Source organism: Glandiceps talaboti, chromosome 1 (genome assembly GCF_964340395.1).
Source record: "Glandiceps talaboti chromosome 1, keGlaTala1.1, whole genome shotgun sequence".
NCBI lineage: Eukaryota > Metazoa > Hemichordata > Enteropneusta > Spengelidae > Glandiceps > Glandiceps talaboti.
The window spans coordinates 6,644,715-6,668,893 of NC_135549.1; the positions used below are offsets into that span (position 1 = coordinate 6,644,715).

The 24,179-nt window shown below is 34.5% G+C and overlaps 2 protein-coding genes across 2 annotated transcripts in view; one reads left to right on the top strand and one right to left on the bottom strand.

Moving 5' to 3' along the window:
- The first annotated feature begins 7,464 nt into the window (after positions 1–7,464).
- Positions 7,465–13,704, top strand: LOC144437155 (traB domain-containing protein-like). The gene is made up of 7 exons (XM_078126060.1): positions 7,465–8,052; positions 9,745–9,885; positions 10,478–10,588; positions 10,880–11,019; positions 11,505–11,677; positions 12,242–12,341; positions 13,566–13,704. The coding sequence occupies exons 1-7, from the start codon at positions 7,465–7,467 to the stop codon at positions 13,702–13,704; spliced, it is 1,392 nt and encodes a 463-aa protein (XP_077982186.1).
- A 3,780-nt stretch (positions 13,705–17,484) lies between these two features.
- LOC144437396 (reelin-like) overlaps positions 17,485–24,179 on the bottom strand; it is a 48,719-nt gene continuing 42,024 nt past the window's right edge. Inside the window, exons 53-56 of the mRNA XM_078126365.1 lie at positions 22,013–22,170; positions 21,285–21,498; positions 20,560–20,865; positions 17,485–19,632 (exon numbers count right to left, since the gene is read on the bottom strand). Of these exons, the coding sequence (XP_077982491.1) occupies positions 19,590–19,632; positions 20,560–20,865; positions 21,285–21,498; positions 22,013–22,170 (721 nt within the window). The 3' untranslated portion in view covers positions 17,485–19,589. The remainder of the gene's footprint in view (positions 19,633–20,559; positions 20,866–21,284; positions 21,499–22,012; positions 22,171–24,179) is intronic.

Genomic DNA, 24,179 nt, shown 5'->3' on the forward strand with positions numbered 1-24,179 from the left:
ATATTATCACTGCAAGTAAATGAAAATTAGCACTTTACCCATTTAGTCTAAAATATCTACTGATTAATAGTCAAAAGACCAAAGTATGACATCACAATATACAATGATATTGCCGTATGTACATCAAATATTTTAAACCATACCTGGAATCCCAGTGAGTTGATTGACATATCCTCTGTGCATTCTGGGTAACTTCTTTCAAATCATGGAACTGTGGGATTCCCAAGATGGCCGCCCTAACAATAGCACCATTGTCAGCAAAGTAGTTATGGCAACCAGCTTCTCCCTGATCATGTAGTTTAGACCATACAGCCCTGGATACAGTGTGAGGATCTTGTATGTATCCTCCATCTGATACTACCTACAGAGAATAATCAGCATAACTTGTATAGTTAAGCAAAAAAAGCAAATTGTGCTCTGTAAAACAGAATCATTGAATTCAGAGATGATGATATGAAGTTTACTATACTCTCTCAAGTAGAATGCATCCAAGTAGTGCTATCTTTAACATCCTCAACTTGTAATGGACAGAATATCAACAAAACTATGATTTTATTATTTTTAAATAAACTTTACATACAGACATCATATTATATTACTGGTCTAAGTTTTTTCCACATATTGAAGGATACACTTAATCTAGGTGCTCCCTCAGTCAGCAAAGTAGCTTACCTTAGCTATAGTATTGCACACTAAATTAGGTCCAATGTCACCGAGTTCAGGAAACCCATTGTAACACCAGTAAGACAATCTCTGAGCAAAGTCTAACTCATCAATCACACCTGCCCACGATAATAGGGAATCCAGGACCAGAATCTGAATAATAAAACACACTGGGTCATGGCCAGAATCTGAATAATATAATACAATTGGGTCATAGACAGAAACAGAATAATGATACAGAGTTGGGTCAATGTCATCGTTATGGAAACACCAACTCAGCTATTTACATATACAGTGTGCTTATGCTGATTTCTTACAACAATAGTTAAATAATATAAGGTAACGGATATAAGTTGAATTTGATATTTAAGAACAAAACAATCCAAATGCTTCCAAGAACGCTATAAAAATATACATGTAAGTGATGGTTTGATATTTACGTACCATTTGGTCAAAGTCCACAGTCCAATCACCTTTCTGCCACCTTACACGGTGTTTATCTTGAATGATGTTATCATAACACAGCGTTTCTTGATCATAGTGAAATTGACACTCATCTGGACTAAGGTGTTCTGTACAGATGCCAATAGCATCCCCTATAGCTGCACCATAGATTAAACCTGTATTTGATGTACACAATAGTGGGAGAAATATACAGTAAAAGCTGCCGATGTTCTCTCATATACCTTACAATATATTCATATGTACTTAAGAATATATTTTGCACAGAAACACTAAAAGTGGGTAAGAGGTAGAACTACCTAAAGTGGGTTTGTGAACTGTACCTACAATAATGTTTTATCATGTGCAATTTCAGACATTACTTTGACAGGCAAATTAGATTGCATTATATCAGTACTTTCTAAAAATAGAGAGGGTATTCATATACAAATGTATGACATGATTCTTCAGTGATGTGAAAAATAAAAGCTAGAATATCATTCTTAGCAGACTGAAAGTCAATTTCACATTATTTTCTCGAGTTCATTTGGACAATATGAGCCCCTTCCATCCCTTCCCTCCAATGACTCATTGACATAATAACTAAATAATACCTGTAATTTTATCGACCAACTCATCAGCTTCATACTTGGTAGCATCTAGAGGTGGGCGTAGTGGGGTACGTACACGACTTGTAGTGTTGGATGTATGAGTCTGTTCTTGCACATACTGAGCACGTGCTGAATGTGGGTTGGCTACAGCACTCTGTAATATATTACCTAGTACAAAATACAAACATAGCAAACATTCATCAATATGTACAGTGTATATCATTTTTCTTAAATTAATCAATCAAAACAAACAAATATTGACAATTTTAGTGATATTACATTTATATTTAACAAATACAGTTAGGCAAGACTACATTTGTCTACTAGAGAAAGATTTTCAACTGTTATGGGGACAATCGCATGATGTAGCACAAGTTCAATAAACTAACTTTGTTCATTAATAGGGGGAGGGGATCTGGCATCAATGCAATTGCTGAACTTCATTTTCACACTTCTCACCAAATTTAGAAAAATTTCATGCCTTCAATGATAACAGGATTCTACATTTATTATTGAGAAGTTGATAACGTCATTAAAATTTACTGCTAATGTGATATACAGTGCTGGGTTTCTGCTAATATTTTAATTTTGTTTTATACAAAGTTTTTACATTGTAATGATTGTAGTGATGTGACTGCTAACATTTTCATCATGGGGACACCATAAATGGGTGCATGTTGTACTTGTGAATGTTCATTTTAATAGGGGGAGGGGCCGAGCGTTTTGTCCTAAACGAATGAAGTTTGTTTATTGAGCTTGTGTGACATTGTGCAATTGTCCCTAAAGATAACTGTTTTAATAACAAAGTCATTAACTGTATAGATAATATGGTGTGTATCTCACCTCTGACTCTTTTGAAGACATTATCTGTGCCACGTTCCCTTGGTAAATATCCATTGTGGATCTGTCTATGTAGGTACTGCATGGTGGCTTCAGACCCTTCATCACATATACATTGTGGTGGCCTCTCACATTTATTATTGATAGCCAGGACCACTTTAAGTGTTTTACACACCCCTAGTGATGTTGGCAAAGCTTGCAGATAATTATGACTGACATTCAACTTTTTCAACTTCTCCATGCTTCCTAGCTCATCTGGTAAGAGAACCAGTTCGTTAAATGACAAATCAAGTTTCTCTAACTTTACAAGGTGGATAAAGGACTTGGGGATCTGTTTGAGGTTGTTGTGATTTAAATGCAGAGTTTTGAGATGGAAAAGTAATCCAAAACTGTGAGGCAGAGACGTCAGGTGATTATGACTCAAGTCCAGGTGATAAAGATGTGGTAAACGCAATGGCAATTCTACTGGTAACTGTGTTAACATGTTGAATGAGACATCCATGCGTTCATACAATGATATCGAATCAACAATATTCCACGGTAGTTCACTGAGTGAGCCAGGTAGTGCTTCACCATTCATATGCTGAAAAAACAAACAAACAAGAGTTACAGCCACTGCAAAGGAAATGTTTTATCTTTTGATGTTACTAGATTGCCTATTTTTGTAATCAACAAAAATTGCGGTAATGTGCCTGTGACAGATCAGTGTTACTTAAGATGACTGACTATAACAAAAAACATTTATAACTGTGGCCATCATGTATTCATTTTAATTTCATAAGTTCATTCTAAGTAGTTTCAATATCATGCATCAGATGTATAGTCATGAAACAGCAACAATTTCTTGCAAATGCTGATCACTATCAATACTGTGGACCTAGCTGTCTTTTGAAGCCTTCAAGTATAAACCTTATTGGAATCTAGCTTTGAAAAGTTTTACCACATGACAAACAAACTTAAAAATAATTTTTATACCTTAACTTTGTAAAAATAAAATCATCATAAACTGCTAAAAATTGATCATCTTAATAAAAATGTTTTTTTTTTTTTTTGAGTGTTACCAAATAGTGGATTTGGAAATGTTCAAATCTAACTATGACTAACATATGATATAAAATATGTATCTATTGTATAAATCCATGTTTCTTAATTTTCAAGTAAGCGGCCACAATCACCTAAATTTATGGTAAAAATGGCATATTGTTATGTAACACCATTTGTTGAGTTCAACAGTTTCACAATGTCAAAATGAATGAAGTCTAGTGCAAAGTGGCAACAGCTTGTCTGTACATCATCCAACAAAGCTATTACCAAAACATTTATATCATAATGATAAATTCACAGTGACATTTACCATCATCATTAACTTTATTTGGACAGCCATACAGAAATAGCCAGACTGCTGGCTGGATCTGTGAAGACTACACTACATTTGATAATTAGTTTAGAAGAGTCACAGAACCAGCCACTATAAACAGGATAAAACATGTTAACACCATCAAAGCTGTATTGACACTGTGGGTTTTTTTTTTGTGTGGTGACGTTTTCAAACCCATGTTGTTAATCTGTTGGCAGCTCTTTTCTACTGCCAATACTACATTGCTATTTTCATACACACTTGACTTCATCTAGTGGCTATATATGTCAATGTGTCAAGGCTAATCTGAGACATACATGTACAATGTATAAACACAAACTATGCATACTAGTTAGGCACCCAGTTTTAAAGCCTATACAATTTGATTGTGTTATATCTTTTCATTTTGTAAACTATTTTTGCAACAATACATATTATATCACATATCCCTGATGAAATCAATGCATATTATAAATACCTTGTCCCCCCCCAAAAAAAATAAAAATAAAAAATAAAAAAATAAAAAAAGTTTTCACTTTTATGACTCTATACTTACCTGTTCATAGAGTTGGGGGTTCATTTTCCGACTCAAATTTAACTCTTTTCTTTCATCATCCCTGACTGGGACGAAGTCGTGTGTCTCAACGTTTCCCATTTTGTCTGTAATGATATTACCTAGAGAGATAAAAGTGAACCTCAGCAATGTTAGCTATGTATTTAATGTCTTACACAACATTTTTAGTCAAGAATTACACAAACAAAATACAGGCACTGAAAGCGTGCATGTACAGTTCAGTTGTGTTAAAAACCTTGTGCATGAGTAAACAACCCCAGCTTAAACTCTATAGTCATCCTGGTTTAGTAGTATGTATACCTTCTAGTTCTGTGCATAATGTATGTAATAGTAATAATACAAAGGGAGGGTGTCAATTGAGTGGCTAATCATTATTCGTATAATTAAATATTACGTCCCAATTATTAAAATATTATCACACTTGAATGACAGTACTTAATTGGCAATTAAACAATTATATTTAATTATGGGAGTGAATATTAACGGACTCTGGGTAATAGCTACAAATATGATAATGTCTATGCTCAGAGAGTCAAACAAACTTTTGACTTCAGCTGTGAGTATCAATTTTAATTTTTAATTGTTCACTTTTTCAAATTTATATGTAAATTTTTGTTCACAAACTGACTGTGAGTTGCATATGATATTAAAGATACTTGTATCAACCTACAAATGTATCTCACTGAGGTGAGTTTGATGATACCACATAGTGTATAATATAGGACTAATGTCAGTATTATTCATGTAACCCTTCAAGTAAACATAATTGTTATTTCATTATTTGCATAGCAGGAAGTTTTTAAATGAATTACCACATTTATTGGTAAATGTCACTACTGTTTACATGTGACAGCTATACAACAAACAAACTCACATTTAAAATGCAAAACTCTGGTCAACAAAATTGTCCAAAGCAAGGTCAGACCCCTGTGAAAGGATGTTCAATAGGAGTTGAATAGAAGAGTTAGTTGTTATTTATTTTTATCAATTTGTCACCTTTTTGGGGTGAATATGGCTTCAATTTAGGTATTATATCTAGCCACCATATGGTTTCCCTGTCTGAGTACAAAGTAATATATTCAAACATACAACCACAATCTAAATATAGCACAGAGTGATATTTTGAATTAATTTACAGTGTGTCATCTTGGTCTGTTAATCTTATTACAATCATCTGACAAACTGCCATATTTGTTTCATGGACAATTTTTGATGAACAAAATTCAAACCAAACTGGTTTAATTTGGTTACACAAATTGTTGGCATCTGTGCAACAGGTTCATCAATGTCCCAACTCAGACAGTGGGACTCTTTGGCTTGCCAATTGTTTGAGATAATCTGGACTATTATCAGTAATAGTGCATGCAGGAAGCAGACACAGTTTGCAAATTAACTATGTACACTATAACCTGAAAAAAAACCATATTACCTAGCTAATATAATACAGAGGGTTGTGTTGACAGATGTGACATGTAGCTGTATGGCTGTGATCATGATTAATTAATTTTTATTTTACAGAAAAAGTTATATTTCTTGCAGACAACTGGTCAAGTTCCCAATCATCATTATTATTCATTGATTATTTTTATAACTCTCATCTGGCTATGTAGCTACCAAATTACAGTACTGGGATTAAAAATAACATTAATAAAAATAATAACACATAGACTAGAATAAATACAGAGTTTTAAGGTCAACAGAATAACAAAAGAACAAATAGACATCTACCTATCCCAGCAAACAACAAACATGTCAGAACATTATTTGATTGATGATAAAAAAAAACACCCCCCCCCCCCCCCCTCAGTAATCCTTCCAACTTTCTGGCTAATAACAATTCGTTATCCTCGTTACATGATGCAATTAATGAAATATTGAGATACATTGATTGTGTTATTTTGACTACATTTATAATGTAAGCCTTGAGGAAACACTGACCCTGGCCCAGTGTCACTGTTATGGTAATCAATGATTGAGGGGTTATACTTCTTTCAATAATACATATGTTTACAACCTTGGAAAGTGTGATGACGACCGGTTGCCCAGTCTCAACTAGTTGCATGTTTAGCTGTATTTTCAACACAAACTTTCTGAAACAAACGTTGAAAAGACGGTAGTGAACACATCTTTCCCTGATAGCATTACTAACAGTAACATGGCAGCACGGCATATATATAGTTAATATATAACTTATTGCAACATATTTTCTCGGGTTATTTCCACCGATGCAGTTAGTTGATACACACAAAATTCCACTACTGGTTGACCACACTTACCAAATTCCGTTTTGTACGATGCCTGTATTCAAAGACCCGAACAGTAAACAATGCATGGCCTGTCTCCACACTTTGAGTATTGTCACGATGACCGTTGAACGCTAGTTCTGAGAGTCATCGCAATTTATAATTGGCAGGGTTGTTGAGAGGTGTAAACGAGAGAGGACTTTGAGTTGTATGATAGGTTAAAGGTCACCAAAGATGATGTCATCGCCTAAGAGTTGAGAGGTCAATGTGCAGTGCTTTATTGCTTGACTACTCGACGTTTCGTCGCGAAACAGCTGTTTCGATTTAGTGACAGTATCACATGGGTAGGAAGCCAAGTTAGGATATTCTTAGGACAGCAGATGTCACATACCTTTCTGATTGGCAGGGATAACGTGGCGTCATCAAGGATTTCCAAGGATAAAGGTAAAATCGTTTTGATCAGTTCAATTTATCACTACTTCCGCAGTTTGCGCGCGATAGTGTTTTGCTTTGTACATGCTGCGGGATCGGGAGTATCTGTCGACCTTCCAGCTGCTCGTGAGGAATAGTTATCGCCAGTATATGTACAGGTGTTTGATCTTTGTGTTCCCTTTCATTGTATCATCAGTTAATCGAAACCTACAACATACAGTACAATAACGTTATGTAGCAAGGCAGGTTGAAGACTCATGAATGAATGTTAATTTTACTAAAAGTATCATATATTGCAGGGAAATGGACGAATCACCAGCATGGGAAGAAACTAAATGTGACTCTGAGAAAGAACCAGAAGTAGTGACCAAAATTGAAAGTAATGTTGAACACCAAGGTGTTGATGGCGATGAGAGTGTACCTGAAGCAATTGCAAATAATATTGATCAAACGTCAGTTAGACAAAATTATACTCCTGAAAACCTGAGTAGGACAGATGAACCAGGAGATAACATGCAAATTGGCAGGGATGATGAACAAGATGATGATGATGATGATGATGAACAGGATGATGACGAAAAGGATGATGATGCAGTAGTAGCAGAAGAGGATAGTAACCATAGTGATAGGGAAGATGATGAGGAAGAGGAGAACGAAGATGCAGATGACGAGAATGACGATAATGATGATGATGTTGATGAAGATTACAGCAGTGGTGAAGAAACTGATGTAGAAGATAATGATATAGAAACCTGGCAAGTGAGAAAACGACGTACCTCCAATCCTGAGTTACCAGAAACTGTTACAGTGTTGAATACAGAGGATGGTGGGAAAGTGTACATTGTTGGCACTGCTCATTTCAGTGAAAGTAGTCAGGATGATGTATCCATTGTAAGTATACACCAAAACATACAACACTCTGGCAAATTGAGGTCTCAGTTTACGAAGTTAGACACAGATTAAAATCGTTGTTTCAACACCTTGATATCAGTTTATCATGTGTTTATTGTGCAATTGGACATTGGTTAATTCTCAGGGTCAAAACAGAACAAGGTCAACTTATTCTCACACGCGCCTATAGCAATGCATACGGAGCGGAAGTTTTGGTGTCGACCAAGAAATCAAACATTTGTTAGTTTTATGATGTGTCTAGGTAGTAATATTCTGTTTTAGGTAAAAAGAATTATACACACAGTAGGGTGACATTTCTGATGACTTGTATGATCTTTAAGTGTACATTTTTGGGGACTTCCAATGTTGATACTGTCTTGATCACAAGGTGATTTGGACAAAAGGGACATTGCTGTCATCCACTTGTACATTTATACTACATCGAACAATAGTTTTACGTTGTGTCAATCTTATTTAATAAACTGATACCTTGATTGCCAGAGTAGTATCATTATACCTGATGGACACTGGGTTCAGCTTTCTAAGCAACATGTATGTTTGGCCAATTAGTGTTCTTCAGTCTTGCCAAAATCTATCCGTTTTTCAAAAATATTATGTATTTCTTTGTAAACCCTTAGGAATTGCATGATCCTAAATATTTCTCTGTCAAATAAAGATATCTAGCCACTGATACTACATATTTTGCTTATGCTCAAGGTGTGTGTTTGTGTGTGTGAGTGAGTGTGAGAGTGTGTGTTTGTGTATGTGTGTGCATGCACACATCTGCTTGCACATGCCTACATGTGTGTGTGTGTGTGCATGTGTGTGTTTTGTATAAATTTTTGTGAATGACATGAATAGAATCTGAATCTCCTAGAATATTACCACAATAACTCAATATTGTATTTAAAATATTACTTGCCCACTTTCCATTCAGTCTATTCAAAATCACATAATTCAAATTAACTTTCCCTTAGGTAATTGTGTATATTCTGTAGCAGCTGTTCTGTCTTAAGTTAAATGAATAAAGACAATGATAGATGCTACTTCCTAAATTGAGTACCATTACTATTACTATAATGCAGTTACAATGGTTGAATGGTTAGAGTGACTGTACATAACTTACTCAATCTCTGCTGCTGCCATTCATTTCTGTTAGATTTTACAATTGTAAAAAATCAATGGGCTGGACTCCATATTTGCCCATGTGCAGTGGTTTTGCTAGCTATGTAAATGTATACTTGGTAAAACATAATTTGGTCTATGGAGTAAAATGGTGATAATTCACACTTAATATTTAGTTGTAGTATACAAGGTTTGTGTTCTACTTCCCAGAGACTTAAGGGTCCAAAATAGACTAGGATTGAGATTTAGGTATGAAAAACAGTTATCTGACAATCTACTAGAAAAAGTTGGTCCAGAACAAAAGAATGATCCTTATGACTTCACTCATAAAGAAACACTAATGCAAGGATTGAAACCCTGACCTTTCAGAAAATATAATCAGTTGTATTGTTGTGTGCCATTTTGTAAGTTGGACTATTGTGTGCTATGTTGCCAGGGGTAATAATTATGTAGTCCTTTTAGCTCATTGTATAAATGTTGTAGAAAGATATGTATCATTTATATTCAAGCTTGTCAATAACAAATTTGTTTTCTCTCTCTCTTTCTGACAATGTGTTATGAAACCAGACAATAGATCGTGTTCAGCCGGATGTTGTGATGGTAGAATTATGTAAAAGTCGACTCAATATCCTACAGTTTGATGAAAAGACACTTGAAGAAGAAGCCAAGAGTATCAACTTTCAAAAACTTAGAATGTCAATCAAACAGGTATATATTAATAAATCTATGAATTGTTTCTTTGTACAGTCATCAACACCTACTGTATTGTTGGTGTGTATGATGTCATTGTGTATGATGTCATTGTGTATGATGTCATTGTGTATGATGTCATTGTGTATGATGCTCAGCAGTTAAGATTCATGTATCTCAGTTTGTTTTCCTTTTTATGTTCACAGCCCCTTTTTCATTGACAGCCTTGCAAAATAAATTTCATTAAGTAATTAATTACTTAGTTCATCCATGCATCATTCATTCATTCATTCATTCTTCCCTCCCTCCAAATATTCTACCCTCCCACCCCTCCTTTTCCATCCATTTATCCATCCATCCATCCATCCATCCATCCATCCATTCATCTATCCATCCATCTATCCATCCATCCATTCATCCATCCATCCATCCATTCATTCATCCATCCATTCATCCATCCATCCATCCATCCATCTGTCCGTCCATCCATCCATCCATCCATCCATCCAAACATGTAAATTTGCAAAGATCTGTCATGACAATCACATGACAACATTGATTCCTTTATAAAGTGTTGATGTACTATTCTGTTGATTGTTTTTTAATACAGAGTGGTTTTATCACTGGAATGATGCAGATACTCCTACTTAGTATGTCAGCTCACCTTACCAAAGAATTAGGAATGGCCCCTGGTGGGGAATTCAGGAGAGCATTTCATGAAGTAAGGAAATGAACTCTTTCAATTATCTTTGCTTTATATTCATGAATCTGAATTCTATTATTAAAGACATCCTTTGCTATGAATCAATAAATTTAGAGCTCATTTAAATGTAATACCTCTTACAAGTACAGCAAGCAAGTTTTGAATCTGCACAAAGTCAGCTTTGATAGTAGGAAGAATGTTATTCAGTTTGACAAATGAACAATGTACTTTATGTATATGCTTATATTCAACCAATACCTGGTTACTGAATTTTTGTTAAAATCTTGTACATTTTGTATTGTCTTTCAGACACAGAAAGTACCAGGATGTCGTTTTCATGTTGGAGATCGACCAATACAAATCACACTCAGAAGAGCTATGGCTCAGTTGTCAGTCTGGCAGAAATGTAAATTGGCATGGCATCTTATCATGTCTAAAGAACCAATCACGTAAGTATAACTATCATTTCAAACTCTAAAGAACCAATCACGTAAGTATAAATATAATTTCAAACCTTAAAGGAAATCAACCAACATAGAAGTGATGTTGGGGTCTTCTATAACTGATTACCTTGTAGGAAATACTTGGGATTGATGCTAAAATGAAAGTTGATTGATAGAGCTACATTGTTAACAGTAGTAAGTTCAAGTTATTTCTTAAAATATTTATGAAGTTTGTAAATGTATTTCGTTCAAGAAATCACAGCTGTAATAGGTGTGAACACAGTTTGAAATGTACATGTATTTAGTTGTTTGTTTCACGACATTTTAATACTCTAACATCAGTGTTTTATCTAATAGAATGCCTTTAGTGGGAAACAATAATTTGTCCATAGCCCAACTGCTCAGATGGAAGGAGGAATACTACTCAGAAAGATGATGTCATAAATTTATGATCATTCTGATTTTGAGATGATATTTTTTTGTGTCATCAGGAAGGAAGATGTTGAGAAATGCAAACAGAAGGATCTTTTAGAAGAGATGTTGAGTGAAATGACTGGAGAATTTCCAGGACTCAGTCATGTCTTTGTAGAAGAACGCGATATCTATTTGGCTCATTCATTAGAAATAGCAGCTAGACCAATTCCATGTCTAGACTCTGAGACAGGTATGTGTAAAAACAAGGTATAATGCTATATTAGGATTTAGTGTTTAGCTTGTTTCATATTTCCTTATTTACAAAATGCTTGATTTGAATGATGCAGATAGTATTAGGACCAGATTAAAAAAATCCAAAATCTGAAAGAACTCTGCCTTCTTAGAACAGTCAGTTGAGAGATTTGAGATAAGAAACCCATCTTTAAAAAAAGGACACAGAGTCAAACCTTCAACTTGTGAGTATGGCTTCTTGATTTCCTTGATGTAGTTCAAATGACCCTTGACCTTTGACCCTCAGCAAATTGATGGAGATCATTGTAAGAATAAACACTATATATACTAGTTGGTATGGTTTGATATAATACCAGTTATCATTTAGAAGGACAAGTCATGGAATTAAATGAAAATGGCTACATGTCACCAAATTTTTACAATCATGAGTCTATATTCCTAGTTGAACCCCAACCTCAACTCTGAACAGTCTGTCGGGTCCAGTGTTTTACACATAATATTTTGATGAATTGTTATTGATAGGAACTATTCAAGTGTTTCTCTCTTCATATTGTCCTCACAGGGTTTATTCCCGCTGTAGTGGTAGGTGTGGTTGGTATGGGACATGTACCAGGTATAACAGAAAATTGGAGAAAACCTAAAAATATCAAAGAAATTATACGGTAAGGATGTTTTCTATTTGATGAAGTGAGAATTTGTACATAGCAAAAGGTTAGGCATTGTAGGGGATTGGCGAAAGCAAAAAACCTTACATGACTGGACACTAGGCTATATATACATGGATATGTGTGATGTAAGTCTATGTGATGTGTGGTGTAAGTCTATGTGATGTGTGGTGTAAGTCTATGTGATGTGTGGTGTAAGTCTATGTGATGTGTGGTGTAAGTCTGTGTGATGTGTGGTGTAAGTCTGTGTGATGTGTGGTGTAAGTCTGTGTGATGTGCAGTGTAAGTCTGTGATGTGTGGTGTAAGTCTATGTGATGTGTGGTGTAAGTCTATGTGATGTGTGGTGTAAGTCTATGTGATGTGTGGTGTAAGTCTATATGATGTGCAGTGTAAGTCTATATGATGTGCAGTGTAAGTCTATATGATGTGCAGTGTAAGTCTATATGATGTGCAGTGTAAGTCTGTGATGTGCAGTGTAAGTCTGTGATGTGTGGTGTAAGTCTATGTGATGTGTGGTGTAAGTCGATGTGATGTGTGGTGTAAGTCTATATGATGTGCAGTGTAAGTCTATATGATGTGCAGTGTAAGTCTATATGATGTGCAGTGTAAGTCTATGTGATGTGTGGTGTAAGTCTATGTGATGTGTGGTGTAAGTCTATGTGATGTGTGGTGTAAGTCTATGTGATGTGTGGTGTAAGTCTATATGATGTGCAGTGTAAGTCTATGTGATGTGTGGTGTAAGTCTATGTGATGTGTGGTGTAAGTCTATGCGATGTGTGGTGTAAGTCTATGTGATGTGTGGTGTAAGTCTATGTGATGTGTGGTGTAAGTCTATGTGATGTGTGGTGTAAGTCTATGTGATGTGTGGTGTAAGTCTATGTGATGTGTGATGTAAGTCTATGTGATGTGTGGTGTAAGTCTATGTGATGTGTGGTGTAAGTCTATGTGATGTGATGTGATGTGATGTGCAGTGTAAGTCTATGTGATGTGTACAGGATATTTAAAATGTGAACATCATCCATGGTTCAAATGGTCTCAGTAAATAAATATACATGCATTCTCCAAGTATTTTACAGGGGTTCCAATTGAATTTGAAAGATAGAGGAAAATAGGCCAATTTTACCAGATTTTTCCACTTTGAGCTTTAATAGCAAAAACACTGAAAAGTGATGATGTGTTGGCATGTAATCATCTTTGAATTGTATTTTTTGTCTTTGTAGGGTACCTGAACCATCCTTGTCTGGTAAGATATTCAAGTGGACATTCCGTGCAACATTAGCAAGTCTTGTAGCTTATGGATGCTTCCGATTTGTACGTTGGTCTGGTTACTCTGTCTACAATGCACTGTTACTGTCCTAAGACAAAAAATACCACTGGGATTGAACAAGACTGGAAAGACAGAAATCTTGATATAAAATTAGTAAGACCAGAAAACCAGGAATTCGATAAAGAAATTATATGGAAATTAACATTTGAATTTATGGTAGGAATTTTTAAATTTGTAGCCTCAATTCTGCAGTTATGACAGGTATATTTGAACAGTTTTATTATCTCTGTCAAGTTTGTATTTACAAATAACAACACCTCAAAAATCAAATTATGAATAACATTGATTTGATAATCTTGTAATGAAATGGGGAATAAAATTAACGTTTTTGATAGTATATTGATAATAGACTAAACGATTGCTTCACATATTGATTTTGTACGATAGATATATCACACATTGGCAGGGTTTAAAAAAGGTTTGTGTAGAAACGCATTTTGCAAGAATATACCGCACACATACACACACACACACAACACACACACACACACACACACACACACACACACACACACACACACACCATGTACAATCATAAATGCACCACCTTATTTTGTTCAAAGTTCTTTACTGACCATATGTTAGAAACTGAATCAGTGTTCATGCTCCAAAACTGGAATAGTAATGTTGTATATTTTATGTCTGTATGTTTTAAAGTAATCACTTTTTGTGTTCTGATTTGACATGAAAATGTAACATTTCTGAATGATGTCATCATTTGCCCTGTGTGACATCAACATTTGACCTCATTTGACCTGTGATGTCACCTTCGACCTGTGATGTCATCATTTGACCTTTGTGATGCCATCATTTGACATGTCACTAGAGTTTGCTTGGTCCCATAATTCATCATCATGTATGGCAAACCTTGGTCATATCTATATTTATATGATAACAGTGGTACTTTGTTTGAATGATCAGAGACCTTGTTGTGGACTTCAGGTATTCATCATATAAGCAATATAGTAGTCAGATCACCAGCTTTTATAGATAATGAGAATTTGGTGACCTACTCTGTGTCTCAGTTTGATGAGTATGTCACTTTTATTTACATCTACTCCACCTTTAATAAATACACTGGTAGGGAACCCTGGTAAAATGATATTGAACACAGGTAGAGTTGACCTACTTTAATACTGATGTTACAACACTGGTTTGGAACCCTGGTAAAAAAATGACTGGGGAAATGAGGCAGATTTTACTCACTCACCGACATTACAACACGGGTAGGGAACCCTGATAATATGACTTGGGAACTCAAGTAGATTTTACCTTCCTATCAACATTACAAGTGACGTTTGAAAAATATGTGTATATCAGTAGGTGTGTCAAGTATCTAATATTTGTCATACCATCCAGGTTTTTACTGTATTGTCAGTCTGACCTTATATAATATATATTATCATTTATTATGTCAATTACACTCAAAATAGAACTGTGTAAACATACCTTGACCTAACTACAGACTAAATACCTATATGTCATTGATGTCCAGACATGTTTTCAGTTTATGTCAATATTAAAAACACAGACAGGACAGTAGAATCTAAGTTCCTTTAGAAAAGTATTACAATTTGAAAAGAATGCGACGACATTTCAATCCATCTATACTGTGGACTTTGATCAACCAATAATTTAATTATTCAGCGTTAATATTCCAAATTAGCTATATTTTACTGTCCTATTGATTCTTGGAACCTTGAACAATATAGTTTCCAAAACACAGAGTTTCTAGCTTCACATAATGTCATTAATAATACATATTTATTTTCAGATGAAATATTTGTGTTGGTGTGGAGATTTTGCATATTTGTATTACTAAAATGATGGGGTTAGGTCAAATCAATAACAAGAGAAGTTCTGCAATAGGTACATCTTTTGTAGTTTCTTCTCATAAAAACGTATGTAAAAGCTATGTTTGAATGTATGTACATGTTGGGGAGGTGGGGTGGGCGGAAGGGAAGTGATGTTACTCTGTGTACACCATTGAAATATGTGATATTTTGTAAGAGGCCTACAAATACTTTTATGATATTATTATCAAATGGTATTTATTTGTTGAATTTTTTTTTTAATGTGCAGCTTAGTTGACAACATAATTTATTATGCAGCGTTGTTGTTTACCATTGTTCAATGTCCAAATGTGTTATTGTGTATGCTTTAGTCTTCAATTTATTCACAATTTCACAATCCACTATAAGTATAATCAACTTTGTGTTATTTGAAGTGTAGAGAGATGAGTATTTTTTGTCAGTCACTATGTATAAATTACTAATATTTAAAACAAAATATTGTCTTATTCAAAGTATTTGTTTTTCCCAATGTATAAACACCTAATGATAATTTAATGTTAAAAAATTGAGTTTAGTGTATTTGCAATACTTGCCAATGTGAATTGATATGACAGTGGAAGATGAACTATTGGCTAGCAAATACAGACATGAACTAAAACTAATATTGTGTCATATTGATATAAGTGTATTCATAGACCTGTTGTCAGTTCTAAGATGCTTTGCGTGTCTCCCCATACAAAGCCATATATTCTGTACATGCAGGGTGATTTACGTGTGCTACTGAGGGGGATGGTTGTCACCGATGTACCAGTAAAATCCTTCTCTGTCATAGATGGCGTTTAGTCTTTGTTCTATAAAATCACACAATTAAAGAGGTCAACATGTCTTTCCATCATTTCCTGATGAAAATGTTGTTTCAACATCATTTCCTGATAAAAATGTTATTTCAAATGTAATGAAGACAAAAGAAGTGATGTCATTCCATGCAATGCATCTTAGGAACTTGAAAATCGACTATGGACGTTGATATAATTATACACTCACAGTCGAGTGATTTTACTCAATAGTTGATTTACCGGTTCCAAGATGCATTGTGCGAGAGGACGGCTTTTATGTTGTTACAGTTAGTCTTGTTTTGTCTTTATTACATTTGAAATAACATTTTTATCAGGAAATGATGGAAAGACATGTTCACGTCTTTAATTATGGGTGATTTTGTAGAACAAAGACTGAACGCCATCGATGACAGAGTGGGATTTTACGGGTAAACCCAGGGTACGGTCAGGTAACAGTCATCCCCCTGAGTAGCGCGTGCAAACCCATCAGCACATACAGAATACATGGCGTTGTATGGATAGACGCGCAATGGATCTTGGAACCGGCAACAGGTCTATTGGTGGTACATTCAGTGTTTTATACAGAGTCCCTCTGGAGAGACTCCGGTTTACACTATCTTGATTATAGGCTGATTATACCCACATATAATATACACTGCTGTCATCTACTTGTGTACTCTACCACAATAATAGTTTGTGTCTGTTTTAGTCTGACGATAGCATGTTTTCCATTGTAATATTTCACTTCTGATAATGTCCTACATTCATAACGTAAACGTCTGTTTTAGTCTGACGATAGCATGTTTTCCATTGTAATATTTCACTTCAGACAATATTATTCTAAATTCATAGCTTCACTCATACACGAATACGAATACAAAAGACATTCATATTGTTTCCAGTGCATTTATTGAAAAGTTACTAACTTTCAATTACAAAAGATATTGGTTTTTAAACAACAAATACTGGTAGTTGAGAGATTGACAATGGGTGTAATAAAGTCAAAACTATTATTCTATGGCAAGTTTCAGCTGGGTATGATTTTGTCATTTTCCTTTGTATATTTCTGTTATATGATATATGTATAAAATTGACTCAGATTGTATTTTAACACTGTCACTAATCTTAATTGTTTCATTCTGCACATGTCCTGTGGCATCAATAGCCCCCCCCCCCCTCCCCCATCTCCAAATTCTCATGAGACATATAAATGTACACTGAATGATTGCCACTGTAGGCATTCCCTTTAATTGCTTGCTGCACACTTTGGGAGTGAGAGATGATATACATACACATACACAGAAGACAAATCTATCAATGAGAAATAATTGTATTCAATATTTAATCTTCAGTTTGGTAATGATATTTGATTTAGATCTCAAACTCTGATGTTTAAACATGTGTGATCCAGTAAATTAAAAACTGCTGTCGTTAACAGCTGATAGTTTATACCGTTATTCATCATATTATATGTATGATCAGCTAAGTACTGACATTACAGAACATGTCAATTTCCTATTTCCATTAAGTACGTTATAAATCAGTTAAAACCCCAAATCACTGCTTTTAATAGAACACTGACGACTTGTCAGTTACAAAGTGGATTTTAAGACATACAGACTATTGAAATGACATAGCTCTAGTGAATGCTGTCATTATATTTGAAATACATGACATGTTACATCATTTCTGTGGCACTTTGCTGTCATTTTGTTTGAAATACACAACATGTCACATGTCTGTGGAACTTTTAATAACTCACTTTTTATGTAACATCTACTGTTTATTTGATGAAAGAAACATTCTGAATGAAATAATGATGCTGTTTTATGCAAAATAATGCAAATAACATGTAAAAGATCTGTGGCCAAAATATAGATTTCAATTAGTGTAGATTATAGTGCAGCGTGTTGGGGAGATAGTTGGTATTTTTCACTATGACAATGTCATAAACCACAGGCCTCTTTATGACACTCATATTTTGTTACTTTAGCAGAAATATGTACTCTAGCTTGCAAGAATTCACAATGATGGAAATTTACATTGATCATTTCAGTGATATTCAGACTTTTGACAAAGTAATGTGTTAGAGCAGTAATACTGAGGTATAACCTTCAAGACATGAATTTATCAACATGTTCAGCACACAGGACTGATCACAATATAAATCAAAGTAAATGTATTTAAACAGCAGGATATTCCTTGTGAATGTTAATTTCCATAATTAAGCCTTTTCAATTTTTCATTAATATTAAGTGAGATTTGTGCTTCCGTTTCCCAGTATACACAATTATTAGTGACTGTATAATTACATTCGATCTGGATTTATTATCAAATAGTGTGTTACCATGGTTATGTAATACTTTATTGGGTTTTGAAAGTTGGCCACTTTGTGTTATAATGATACCCAAGTATCCACTCCAGTTAGAAGAAATGCCCATTCACTGCCAAACTATATTTCTCTTTTCGTAACAACTATCCTGAAGTGACTGTCTTCAAAAATCAATGAAACTATATGTATATGTAGATATATGACACAAACAGCAGCAACAATAAAACTTACTTTTAGCACATACAAATGGTACTTGTCACCACATACAGCTATTTTATCACAAAACACATTTAATGACATCAGCTCTTAAATCTACATAAAATCCCTCGTTTGTAAGCATCATTTTTTGTTCTGGTAATAGTCTGGAAAGGGATTCATCAAAGGGATAAAAAAACACTCCAAAATAAGCATATAGAATTTTGTCTTATTTTCCACCACAAAAACTCTACCCCCCAAAAAAAAAATCTGAAATGTCCTATGTATTGTAAAAAGTAAGTTTACAGAGTAAAATAGTCAAACAGTTTTCTACAACTCTGGGAGGAAAACAGTCACATCATCTTGGTATCCATACCTTTGTTCAAGTTGTAAGTTGCCATTTGATGGACACTAATGTCAACTCATTTTCAAAGTTGTTCTTTAGTATAGTAATAATATTTTCCTAATGTTTTGTTCTTTGAACAATCTTTCCTTTGACTTCAATAAAACTATTCATTTTTCAAATGATGCAAGTCTTATTATTCTTCTATAGTGTGCTGTCATTATTTCAAGTATTCAAATTCTAGGAATAAAAAGTGGGAAAAATGATTTATGGGGTGATTTTGTTTGTTTGTGTCATTATTGATGACACACCTATATACATATAAAACTAATGTCCCATACTTTAGTTGTAGAATGGAGTTCAAAATCAGTATTTGTAGTACATTGTATAATGTAATGTAAATATTCATTTTTAGTTTTTATCCACCGTGCATACTATGTCGCATATTCTCTTCCCTTGGTCTGGAACAAATGAAAAGAGAAATGAAAGAATGTATTAGTCTCCTTGGAAAACACAAGTATCACACATATTACAGCATTACCTGGAGTTTAGTTTTTAGTTATAGTTCACTCAATACTCTGTCTTCATGCATCTGATTTTAGGTTCAGGTGAACTCCATTTTTCAAATTTAATTTTTTTTTTTTTTTTTTTTTTTTTTTTTTGGGGGGGGGGGGGGGTACCAGCTGTGTGCATCAGTCCCGTTACAGGGTATGTTTTTCCACAGCCCTGGTACATAGTCATGAAAAATGTGCCTGTTGCATGGATGTGGAAAACCACCCCTGTACCATGACTGTTTTGCACATCCCCGTACCATAGCTGTGTACTGCATACCTAGCACACAGTTGTGCACATACATGTAAAAGTTGTGGTAGAATAATACATAGCTGGTACATGGCTGTGGGAAAAAACTCTTGTACATGGATGTTGTGAAAACCTATGCTGCACTGCTATTTTTCACATTCATGTTACATTGATGTTGGCATACCAGTTACACATCTGTCAAATCTAGGTATGTTACACCTGGTGTGTTGGCCAGAGCTGTTACAGGCATACTGTACACATAGCTGGTACAGTCCCCATGGCTCCACTGAGCTGGTGCAGCTATGTGCACAACCCTGTCCTAGGTATGTGAATGTTACAGGGGTGTGCAAGATTCCCTGTGTATCACTAAGTCCTCCATCCCCACCCATCACTAAGTCCCTCCACCCCTCTGCATCATTGAGTCCCCACCCCATCACTAAATCCCTCCACCCCTTCGCACCATTAAGTCCCCCATCACTAAGTCCCTTCACCTCCTCCCCACCTATAAGTCCATCCACCCCTCCCCACTACCACCACCACCATAATGACAAGTTTGTTAAATGATTCTAAGAGAGCACCCTACTTACAAGACAAGTTCGACATGATCCAAAGCCCACTGATCAGAGCCAATACCATTGTGTTGTGGTTGCCACCATCTAAACATAGTAGCTATACTGTGTGCTTCACTTGGTATGTCATATGACACTCTCTTAGGTTTGAGATAGTCATGGACATCGTGAGTCTCAATCAGAATCCAGTCAATGCCATTGTTAGTAGTATACTGCAGTAGTACACCTTTGTTTTCTATGTTCTCATCTTCTTTAGATTCTAACTGTATGTTACATGATGATGTCTGGGCATGGCTTCCAATTTGAAGAACAAACTGAATTTCACTGAAATTAAAAAAATAATTCCATCAAATTTGAAGAAGGAACTGAATTTTGCTGAATTACATCAAACAAAATGCACTGAATTTCAAAGAACAAAATTGAATTTGACTAAATTTCAAGATAAAGAAGTCTTCACAAGACATTTAACTTTCAACTGATCAAAAACATGCTAAAAAGCAAATTGAAACTATAAAATGTCAACAATCCTATTACTGCAGTGTTTATCAATGTATTTATTTTGGAGCACAATGATTTTAATAGCAATTGTTCCACCTAAATGAGCTAAAATAAATTTACAGCCATAACATATCTGTTTACAGTACTGTGATATTACATGTAAACAATTTCCAGATTACAGTACTGTCTTTGCCAGATTACAGTATGGTCATTTCTAGCTTACAACACCGTCACTGCCATCATACCTTGCTTGTGTTGTATCCATCTCTATGGTAACAGCTTCTCTGATACCGCAGTCATTGAAGTAGAGAGTCTTGCCGTAAGCATAGGGTACAAGTGAACCACACCCTCTACCAATGTTACCACCTCGTACTGATGACCACTTAGTTGGAGTTATACCAGCTTCAAATGTTTCAATCATGTAGTGTGGTAGTTTAGTTGATGGTGTACAAGTTGGTCCTGTAAATCAAGGATGTAGACAGATACAAATGTTTAGTGATTGAATTACATGTATAGTCTTTTTACATATGAAAAACAGACACAAAGTCATTCATCCCATCCCAGAAAGTAAAAGTTACTATTTTCATTCTTATTATATAATTCCTTTTTTTTGTTTGAATCAGTTTGGGAATGTTTGGGATACTTCAATCTGTGTGATACAGTCACATGACATCAATGGATACACCCCTCCCCTCCCCTCCCCCATAATAATTCCTCTCTGGTACACAGCATTCTTCTGACATATTTCCATGGACATGGACATGAACATGTCATTGTTATTTAGACCAAGACTTCAAACACATCAGCTGACCAGTAGCATACTTAAAAAAACAAATAACATCAAAAATAGTTTATTGATATTAATATAACTATATCCATGACAAGTAAAAGTATTGAGAATTGAGGAATGAAATAGTTACTGAATAATGATAAACAGAACAGATTTGAAGCTAACATTATTTGAGGCTGTTACCTTGGTAACCAGTATCACAAATACATTCCTTTGTGTCAGTGCACAGACCATGTCCATTACAAAGTTGGGGACACTGTTCACCAATGTAAATATCATCAACAGACCAACTTGGTGCATTCCTAGATGGTGATGGTTGAATCCAACGGAACTGTGTTGTACTACAAAAGGAAATTAATAAAGGTCAGTTGTTTAAGTTTACACATTATTTTTTTTTATTTTTTTCAAATCCTTTTTCATTGATTTTATTATGATAGCCAAAGATATATATCTGAAATAATTAGATATCACTCCCTAGTATTTTTCTTCATTCAGCCGAGGAAAATACAAGTGACTTAAGGGGCCTTGTCACCTTGAGTCACTTGACAAGTAGTGATAAACCCTTGGGTCATGAATATGTGCTAGCTGAATAAAGTGAAATAATAGACATATACCTTCTCAAGCAAAATTTACAAATAATTTGAAAAAAAACAATGGCAATTTAGACCATTTTGGTATATATTTTGAGCACCACAGAACCAGTAATGTAGACATGGATTGTTGTGATTTAGAACGACCTGGGTATGTAATCCATATTTTCTGTTCAAAGACAATAACTTGGCTTGTGCATGGTATAATGATTTTATAATTATGTTCTGTATGCTATATGATGGCAAGATAGTCAAGGATCAACAGAATACTACAAGGAAACAACTATGAAGAGTTCAGATTACCATCTCCATATATTTTTTCTTTTTCTCGATCCAAGATAACTTTTAAAATTCAATTGTACAACATGATAACTAGCCCCAGATCACCAATACAATGTGCTCTGTTTAATATAAGGCAAGATGTATCTATGTAATTAGACTTTTGTAGAGCAGTACATAGACCTGAAAAATTAACTTCTTAAAGTTGTTCTTCAAATATAAAATAGAACAGTAGATAGAACAGAAGGCTGCATGACCACATTTTAAATTAAACTGTAAATGTCAAATAATGACCTTTATTACGGTAGACAACATACTGCTCAAAAAAAATTCCAATATGTCTCAGGACAACTTGTTTGCAGAGAGAACCCTACACGCTGAGTAAATAATATCAGTATCACTGGAAACTATACTGATCAATAAATGTCACGTACACTATGGAAATCAATGACGCTATACATCATATGTTTACAGAAACTTATTTGCCAGTTTTCATCCAAAAATGCATTTTGTAGATACAACTGTTCTGAGATATGAAATTCAATTTAGTCTTTAGTAAAAAATGGAACTTGGAAATACAGGGTGGGTGAAATTAATTCTGCTTTGAAGTAATCTGGCATACAGTACTTCCTGAATACATAACGTATATCTACAGGAATTTCCCTTGCTGACAAATTATTTCATCTAAAAATATATCACCTGACCCTCTAATCTCTAAGTAATTTTTCATACATTGAGATATAAATAAGAAAAAATTAATTACATTTTCTCTGATAAAAGGTTTTGTGAGATTACATAGAGTTCATCTACCCACTCAATAAATACTTATAACTTGTGATATATCAGTATGTTAATTTTTCCAATAAAGGGTGTTTTTTTAAATGGTTTCCAACCTAATGTTTAATGCTTAATGGGTGTTTTTATGCCTGTAAACCTAATCCTTAGTGGTTTGATAATATAATTGAAATCAATTTGACATTATTGGATCATTTTTTTTCTGGTTTTAAATGCTTTAACTAAGTGTTAATTATTAAATTTACATAGCTATTACATGATGTAATTTGACCACTTAAATTTTACAGTCAATACATTCAGAGAAGGTTCATTTAATCATTTCATCCCAGGGGGTATTTGTTTGTACATAATTAAGTACAAGTTGAGAGAAAGAGGATTAACTGCACAGTTATTATTCAAAATTGCATCCAGTGATAATAAACTGTTAACATACAAAATTGCTCTAAATTTAAAATATAGTTTTTTTAATAAATTCAATACACGGTGCTGGGATAAGTGTATGTTTACGCTTCCCTACAATATCAATTTACAATACATATTTCACATTGTGTACATCTATAAATTCATCTACACACCCCTTGGTTCATATTACATCAAATCTGTGCATTTTCCCACTGAAATGTACATTGGATAGTTTACATATGAAACAAGAATTAAGAATTAGGTGAACTTTACGTATCAATTTC